The 9,008-nt window shown below is 31.1% G+C and overlaps 2 protein-coding genes across 2 annotated transcripts; both read left to right on the top strand.

Moving 5' to 3' along the window:
* Positions 1–653: 653 nt before the first annotated feature.
* Positions 654–1,832, top strand: LOC124924919 (F-box/kelch-repeat protein At3g23880-like). The gene has a single exon (XM_047464901.1). It carries the CDS (start codon positions 654–656, stop codon positions 1,830–1,832), a length of 1,179 nt encoding a protein of 392 aa, XP_047320857.1.
* Positions 1,833–4,977: 3,145 nt separating this feature from the next.
* LOC124926864 (tRNA (guanine-N(7)-)-methyltransferase-like) lies at positions 4,978–7,777 on the top strand. Its single transcript, XM_047467172.1, has 8 exons — positions 4,978–5,255; positions 5,458–5,514; positions 5,610–5,685; positions 6,290–6,369; positions 6,462–6,511; positions 6,598–6,682; positions 6,773–6,871; positions 7,224–7,777. The coding sequence occupies exons 1-8, from the start codon at positions 4,986–4,988 to the stop codon at positions 7,356–7,358; spliced, it is 852 nt and encodes a 283-aa protein (XP_047323128.1). The 5' UTR covers positions 4,978–4,985; the 3' UTR covers positions 7,359–7,777.
* The last annotated feature ends 1,231 nt before the right edge of the window (positions 7,778–9,008 follow it).

Raw genomic sequence — 9,008 nt, 5'->3', positions numbered from 1 at the left:
AAAAATGAAACTTGATGTCCCATAATGTTTACCCACACATTTATACTATTTTTTGCATCCATTACATTCAACTTTTATTATATTTTCAATACCTTTCATTTTCTTAAAATACATCAAAATATGAGAATATTCTCTAGACTTTTTAGATGACTATTCATCGTGCTTATGCTTAGAACTTTTAAATTCATCAACATCCAAATTAATATCTTGATTTTGAGAGGAATCCATTTCAAAAATAAATATGTTATTTAACATATTATTAAGTTTCCGACTTTTAATGTAAAATTCTGGATTTGACCAAGTTTGAATTCACGAAACCTTAAATATGAAAACAAAGAGAAAAAATACGGAAGAAATCAGTAGTGTGAGTCTCATGATGATTTATCCTAAAATTTCATATGAATGGTCTTTATACTACATGAAAATTTATATACCAAACCCTAAATTGCGCAACCGTTTATATATTTAGTAAAAAAAAGTTTTTATTTTTTTAAACATCACATCTTGTAAGCATTTGTCAGTGTTTGATCAGTTGAATTGTATACTTTAAGTGGGATACGGAGTCCCCTACATTACCCTGATTTCTCGTCACTTATAATCTCTTCTCCAAAATCAATCTGTGCACTCTGAATCTGATCGACGCAACTCTATCCATGGACGTCCAGACCGATCCTATGAATCGAGAGAGTAAGCGGGGCAATTTTATTCAAACAAGTTCTTCTTCCGCCGCCGCCGCCGATTTAGTCACCCTCGTTAGGTCCCTGCCTCCAGAAATTATTACAGAAATTTTAAGCAGACTTCCAGTCAAATCACTTCTCCGATGCAGGTGCGTCTCCATATCTTGGAATGCTTTGATTGCTGATCCCATATTCGTGAAGAAGCATCTCAAAGCTTCTCAGAATGAAGAACAACTTCTTATCAGATATTCTCAATGGGTTCGTACTAGTGATGTGAAATCTGTTTACATCTCAGATGTTCTGAATGAAGAGTTTCCAACTGAACTTTCATTAAATTTTCCAAAGAAATACTCAAAATCTGATATATGGATCATTGGCTCATGTAATGGGCTAGTTTGTGTAGTTATTGATCAAGCTAAGATACTTTTATGGAATCCATCAACTAGGGAATCCAAGAAACTTCCCAGTTGCGGTTATAAAGAGCGTGCAAGTCGGTTTATTGCATATGGGTTTGGCTATGATGAACGTAATTCCGACTACAAGGTGATCGTTATTAACTGTAAATCAACAAATTTCACTGGCCCTTTCTCAACTCAAATAAAGATTTACGGGTTGAAGAGTGGTTCATGGAGGAAGGTTAAGAATTACCCTCAATTCTGTCCGTTGGGTGATATGGGAATGTTTGTGAATGGAACACTTCACTGGGGAGCAAGTATTGATACAGGGATCAATAGTTATCAGAGTATCCTTACTTTCGATATGTCCGAAGAAACCTTTTCTGAAATATCACAACCCTGTTTTGGGGAATCGGTTTTGGATTCTGTGATATGGGTTTTAAATGGATGCCTCTGTATGCTAATTAACTATCATGATGAGAGGAAATTTGACTTATGGATAATGAAAGATTATGGAAAAACTGAATCTTGGACTAAGTTGTTTTCATTACCCTTTCCAGAGGGTCGAATGAATTTTCAGTTTACACCATTGTATATTACCAAGAAAAATGAAATCCTTATGTTGTTTGGAAAACAATTGGTGCTGTTTCATGTGGAGAGTAAAGTGATCACAATTTCTTATCATGGCCTTAAAAATGCACACAAACGTTGCCTTGAAGCTCTCACTTATACGGAGAGCCTAGTCTCGCCTTTTCAATGATGCCATCAACAATAGATCAGATTATTGATGAAATGGTAAAATATTACTTTTATTTAGATTCTTTGTTATTTAATTCATTCAGTTTAACAAAAAGTAGTGTTTAATTACTTAATTCATATAATTTGTATGCTCTTGAGAAAAATGAATTTTTATTTGAAGTTTAGATGATTCTGGGATTTTATATGTTGTATATTTGCAGAGGAGAGTAGAATATGTATTAATCTGGATTAAAATTTACTTTTCAACCTATTGTAACAAAAGTGTTTAAAATGGGTTGTTATAGTTTTAGAAATATTATGGACAAATAGACAAAGAAAATGTTTGGAATTTCTCACCCTAGATAGATATTTGTACAATTGTTTTTTTTAATAAACTGTCAATTGTAGGCTAAACTTTAGCAAAAAGATGACAATCTTTTTATCTTATTTTTGGATTAAATTTATCTCATTAAGGCTTCAAGATAGGTAGATATAGACTCATATTTTGTGAAATTTAAGTTTTTTCCATGGTTACTTAGTGTGCATTGGACTTATATGACTTGAGGTTTCATGTCATATTATTACAAATTATCAAGTTGTACAGCATTTTGATCTTGTTGATACAATTATCTTGTTTTTGGGTTAAATTTATCTCATGAAGGCTTCAAGATAGATAGACATAGACTCGTATTATACTGTGAAAGTTTAGTTTCTTCTATAGTTACTTAGTGTGCATTGGACTAATATGACTTGAGGTTTCATGTCATCTTATTATAAATTATCAAGTTGTACTGCACTTTGATCTTGTTGATACAATTATCTTGTTTTTGGGTTAAATTTATCTCATGAAGGCTTCAAGATATATAGGTAGGCATAGACTCGTATATTGTGAAAGTTAAGTTTCTTCCATAGTTACTTAGTGTGCATTGGACTAATATGACTTGAGGTTTCATGTCATCTTATTACAAATTATCCAAGTTGTACTGTATTTTGATCTTGTTGATACGGTATTGTTTTAATTTTCATACATAATTTCTTGGAATGAAAAAAGGATCTTATCACCAACAAAGAGATTATTTCAAGATCTCAGAACTTGAATCTAGTTTATAGTTTAACTTGTCTATAATTTTCTTCTATTCATGAATATTGTGTTTGATCAATAATTTACATAAACTATATGTTTTATTTAGATCGTATTTGACTTCTACATTGATGAAAAAATTATTAACCTGCAAGTGGTTTATTTTTTCTTAATTGCAGAGGAGTTAATGTTGCAGTCTAAATAATCTTTGTAGTTCAATGAAGAAGACAAATCATCTTTGTAGTTCAATGAAGAAGACAAGTGAAGATGACGATGATAATAGTCTTTTCCTTTTTAATCCTAATACAAAATATCTTTGGAAAACAGTTGGAAGTGTTACATTTTCATTTATTGTTATAACTGAATTTTATTTTTTTACTTTTTTTTAGACAATTTGTAAACTAAAGTGTTTCTAGTTTTCTAATCTTCCTTCTCTCTTTATCTTATTAACATAATGCTTCATGACGGACTATTATATATATGAAAAATGATTGTGAGCACTACTTTGGGGGAGCGACTCGTACAGCAAAAGTGACATTGTTGTTATACGAAAGTGACATCGTTGTTATACAAAAAAGACCTCGTTGTTATACAAAAGGGACGATGTCTCTTTTGTATAACAGCGAGGTCACTTTCGTATAACAACGAGGTCACTTTCGTTGTACGAGTCGCTCCCCAAAGTAGTGCTTCCTATCATTCCTCTATATATATTAACATTTTTATTATTTTCTTCTTTTTAATTTATTAAAGTACAAATATAACAAAAAATTCTTTCAAATATTATATATGTATATAGATAATTATTTGTAATATTAAGTTAGTAAAAAAATATGTATAATCTATGGCTTAGTACCAATTTTGAAAATACCAAAATAGCTATTTGGGTCTTAGAATTCGAATTATTTGCTTGATTTAAAGCTTAAAAATTTAATTTTGCAAATTGAGGCTTGAGTTTTCAAAATTTATACAAATATGACATTGAGACTGCATTTTGACCATTCAGTTCGGGTTGACAATTTAACTGGTTGAGCGATATTGTCCTGAACTTGGGTCAAAATCTCTAATTTAAATCTAATTTGTTAATTTGTAATTAACCCGAATACGACCTAATTGATTTAACTTGACTCGAACCCAATCCGATATAACCCGATGTAACTAATGTCACATTTCTTTATTTTAGATTAAAATGAAATCAGTATAAAACAAAAATGAAGTTAAATCACAAATTTATTTACAGAAACTATACATGAAAAATTAAGTGAGTGAGAAATAGGAAAAGACAAATACAAAACTTTATAAAAGAAAACTATATACGGGGTTGATGAGTCTACTTTGGATCATTTAAAGTCGACTAGATTTTTATTTGTTTATTAATCAGGTTAAACAGGTCGACATAATTACGATCCGAACTCAAAATTATATGACTTTAACGTGATTTTTTCGTATTTAGTTCAGGTCGTGTTTTCGTATCAGGTCAGAAATTACCGACTATACTCTCAAATCCCAATTTACTTTTAAAAAAATCAATTTGTTTTCAGTTTTGGTGGATTTAAAAAAAAAATCTTCAATAGTCTCTGGTGGAGTGGATTATTTGACAAAAAGAAATAATTAAAATTAGGATTTCATGATTTCAATTTTATTAGTTGATTATATATTTTTCTTTTGTTGGTGTCAGAAATGATATATAATATGAAAAAAAATACTTTATTAGTTCACATTTAGTAAAGAATACCAATAAAATATATCAATTTTAAAAAAATAAACAAGTCTAAAAAGAAGAATTCATTGTATACGAGAAATAAAATAACTTAATAAGACTCTCAAAAATACTTTAGTATAAATATCATCTCTCAAATTATTTCATTTCCACTCATTCTATCCATCAATTATCTTGATTTTGTGTGATTATCGAAAATTAAATTGATTAACAATTCCCTCAAATTCAACAAAATATTTGTGGTTAGTTAAAAATAGGTTTTGAATTTGTTGAAGATTAAACTCATTTCAAATTATGATAAATATATTATGTAAATATATTAATATGCCAAACTAAATTATTTCAAAAAAACATTTCATAGAAGATTTACAATAGATATGTACTTGAAATCGTTTCTACTGTCATTGGATGGGACTGGGAGTACCCCTTTACGAATGGCCTCGTGTTCTGTATTTCCTTCTCGTTTTCTTTTCTTCTCTTTCCCTTCTCAAAATCTCAGACCCTCTAAAATAGTTCACTTATCGCGCCGCCGTTATCTCCCCTTCCGCAGCACAGCAACCGCCGTTAAAGAAGGTCAAGTTATCAGAAGTCCGGGCCTCATCGCCATAGAGTACGCTGACCTCAGCCTTCCTAACAAAGCTCCCGAGGTAAATCACATTCGCCCAATTTATATCTTGAAAATTTATAGTAGGGTCCCATTTGAAAACGAAATTTAAAGAATTTATCATTTGGGTGCGGATTCTGATCCAGAAACAAAATGTTTTTCAAATAGGACCTGTCTATGTCTATGTCTATGTCTAACCCAGTTGGTTGTTTTTGCTAACATTCAAAAATATGTGCTTGTTACAGGATCTGGGTCAGGTTCGGTTAAGGCAGCATGTCAACCCTCTTAGCGCCTCTTTCTCGGTATTCTCTTTCACTATCTCACACACAAATGGATAGATATGATTAGAAAAGACACGACATTGTTTAAACACCGAGCTCATTCTTTGTTTTAATAGGTTCCTACTCCAGCACCAGATTGGAGTCAGGTGTACAAGGACACAACACTACCCCTTATGGTGGATATTGGATGTGGTAATACACCTCTTCACAATTCATTGTTCTTCTGAAATTATAAATAACAAATCTTTTAAGTACAACGGAAATGATGTGATTGGAGAGCAAAACTACGGGCAAATTACCAAAAATTATATCTAGTTTTTGATCAATGGCAAAGTAGGATGGTTAATATGGAGACATAGAGAAGAAAAAACATATATTGCTGCTCAACAGATCGAAATAAGTTTCATACCACGAAAGGTGTTCATGAATCATTATGTGCTTAGTTAGTTAGGTATAGTCTATCAATATAATAATTCTTACTTTAATTGCTTTATAATTTTTATAAGCACCACCTAACGTTTGAAAATGGTTCTATCCTTTCAAATAATTTCTTATAAGCTCCACCTTGATTAACAACTTTCCTAGGAACAAATTTAGAAGATGCTAAATATTCAACTGATTTGACGATGGATGAGTTGTTCAATGAACAACGTTGAGGTCATGTATTCAAAACTTGGTATAAACACTGTTTGTATTATTAGTAACCATCTTCGTGACAACTATAAAAAAAATCTAGAATATTGATAAACTTCTTAATTCCTATCATCCATTTCCTCTAATGGAATTAACATGTCAGGTAGTGGTAGATTTGTTCTCTGGCTTGGTAAGAGAAATCAGGGCTCTACAAATTACTTGGGACTGGAAATAAGGGAAAAGGTAGAAATTTCTGCAATATTTTTTCTGTTAAAATTGTCTTTGCTTGACATGAGTTACTTATGTAGTGACTTCTATTTCGATTTTCATTCCAGCTGGTTAAACGTGCAGACAGTTGGCTAAATGATCTAGGACTAAGGAATGTGTAAGTTTTTTTCTTGGCACGTCTCTTCTTAGATTATGCAAAGAAAAGGTTGGTGGTTTATATTGTTGCAAATAAATGTATTGCAGACATTTTATGTATGCGAATGCAACCATTTCTTTCAAAGATATTGTATCCACGTACCCTGGCCCATTGATGTTTGTTTCTATACTGGTGAGTAACCTGAAATAAAGTCTGCATTACATAGCAGTAGTTGGAATCATGAAATGTTGAGTGCCTTATTCTTGTGTATGATACTTGCAGTGTCCAGATCCACATTTTAAGAAAAGACATCATAAAAGAAGGGTCCTACAGACTCCTTTAGTGGATTCTATTGCGAGCCGTCTAATGCCTGGAGGACAGGTTTGTGCAGTTCTATGCTGCCTCTAGACAAATTTTATAGTTTTTCCTGCAACTTATTTATTTTTTTGAATGTAGAATTTCATATTTTCTATAATTTTGGACAACTTATGTTAAGATCTTTTGTGAATATAATCATAAATTGAGAGAAATAATATCATCAATAAATTAGGGGGTATTGAAGTTGATTTTGTTTATGTTGAAAGAGTTTGAGACAAGATGATATTGTTATGTTTTGGTTTTTTAGTTAGGCAATTCTTTTCTGCATCTGGATTCAGACTCTCGATTGAGAAACTACCAGTTAAATATTGAATATTGTGTGCATTCTTAACTCTCTTTTGCTGTCAACAAGCAGGTCTTTATCCAGTCGGATGTATTTGAAGTGGCGCTTGACATGAGAAGCCAATTCGATGTCCATTCTACGCTTTTACACATTGACACTATGCACTGTGACAAAGATGGTTGGTTGTTGGAAAACCAATGGGAATAAGAACAGAGAGAGATTCATGCTGTACTTGAGGGCGCAAACATTTACAGAAGAATGTATAAAAAGATGATCTAATGGGTCTCTTTCATGTTTGTTAGTGCATCATCAGGTAAAAAGAAAAATGCCCCTTCTTTGGGACGATGATGACAATTTGAAGGTTTCTTCATGGAAGGGCGATTATTGAGAAACACATGGAGTAAAACAGGTGAAAGAAATCAAGAAATTATTCAAAAGAGGAAGGATTGTCTATCTCCTATTATGCTATCCAGCCCTAACCATTCTTGTCACATTAACCGGGTTTAGTGGATTTTAGATTCGGCAATTTTTTTTTTTCTTTCTATTTGCGCTTGTAATGTTTTTAAATTTATAGTAGTTGTGAAGCAAACCACATTCGAAGCAGAGATGGATCATTTTGGATTTGACATAATGGGGTTTGAATGTTTTCCTTTAAAATTAATGTCATTTTTGTTCTTTTGAAAATGGTCAGAAGACTTCAATTCATAACTTTTTTATAGTGTAATTCCTTATTTTCTATTTATGTAACTCTTGACATAACTTTTTATTTATAACTTGTAATAATAATTCCATGACATTCTGTTTTGTAACTTCTTATTTGTAACTTCTTATTTGAATATTTTCATGACTTTCTATTTATGTTTTCTTATTTGTATTTATTTGGTTAAATTTTCAAAAAAGATTCAATTTTGTTGCTGACTATTATTGTAATATTGAATTTTTTGTTGTATTTTTTTAGTTATGTTTTAAAATAAAATCATTTTCAACGTTAATTTTCTTTATTTATTTTGTGGCTTTTCTTTCAAGATAAAAGAAATTCTTTTAACAATTATAAAAAGTCATTTGATTCTATTTTATTTTAAATCTTACAATATGATATAAATAATAGTTATTTAAACCTAACGATAAAAAAAACATACAAGTGTTCATAGACAAACATAACATAAAATCTATCGTTAACTAGCTAGAAAACTAACGTCTCCACCAATTTTTTAGTAGATAACTCCATTATCGTCATAATAATAGCATTATTGAGTAAACTCATCGGTCGACCGCAATCACTGAATGTCCTACAATTTATTTCAAACCAAATCGTCCACAATACAAAAATCGGGATAAGGACTCATCCACTCAATCTAACCGAGCTCGCAGTTTTTATCCAAACATCCCAACAACCGACGATTGACTTATGCACCACTCACTCAATGTAAAACATATTTTAAAGTATGCTCTAAATCGCAATCACTCTTTCGAAAGGCAAAAAGTAAGTGATGTGTTGTTTTCATTTATTCGCAACACATTCTGTAACGACTAACCATAATATATCATTTTTTCATTCATCTGTCATCAGTCAAGATTTTTCCATGTATTATACTCTATCAAAAAATGAGATTTTTGAAGAAAAATTTATAATTCCATAACTTCTCTCATAGAAAGTCATAGGGAGAAATCTTTGTAAATAATGTGTAATAATGACCAAATTTAAAGGAAAAATATATTGGCAACGTAAAACATCAAGTGAATAATGAATCATCACCCAGGCCAAATTAAAAGCAACATCATTTCATTTAAAATTATCTCTCTATCTTTAAGTCTTCTTATTTATCTGATTCTAATCGATCGCGAAACTATTTGAAC

This window comes from Impatiens glandulifera, chromosome 2 (assembly GCF_907164915.1).
Source record: "Impatiens glandulifera chromosome 2, dImpGla2.1, whole genome shotgun sequence".
Classification (NCBI taxonomy): domain Eukaryota; kingdom Viridiplantae; phylum Streptophyta; class Magnoliopsida; order Ericales; family Balsaminaceae; genus Impatiens; species Impatiens glandulifera.
This window is presented reverse-complemented; position numbering and strand designations above follow the sequence as displayed.

Bases quoted from the DNA above. Each gene is read 5' to 3' on its own strand.
- LOC124924919 (XM_047464901.1), top strand. From the start codon at position 654: ATGGACGTCCAGACCGATCCTATGAATCGAGAGAGTAAGCGGGGCAAT.
- LOC124926864 (XM_047467172.1), top strand. From the start codon at position 4,986: ATGTACTTGAAATCGTTTCTACTGTCATTGGATGGGACTGGGAGTACC. The intron at 5,515-5,609 runs GTATTCTCTTTC...TTGTTTTAATAG, and splicing joins CTCTTAGCGCCTCTTTCTCG to GTTCCTACTCCAGCACCAGA. The intron at 6,512-6,597 runs GTAAGTTTTTTT...AATGTATTGCAG, and splicing joins GATCTAGGACTAAGGAATGT to ACATTTTATGTATGCGAATG.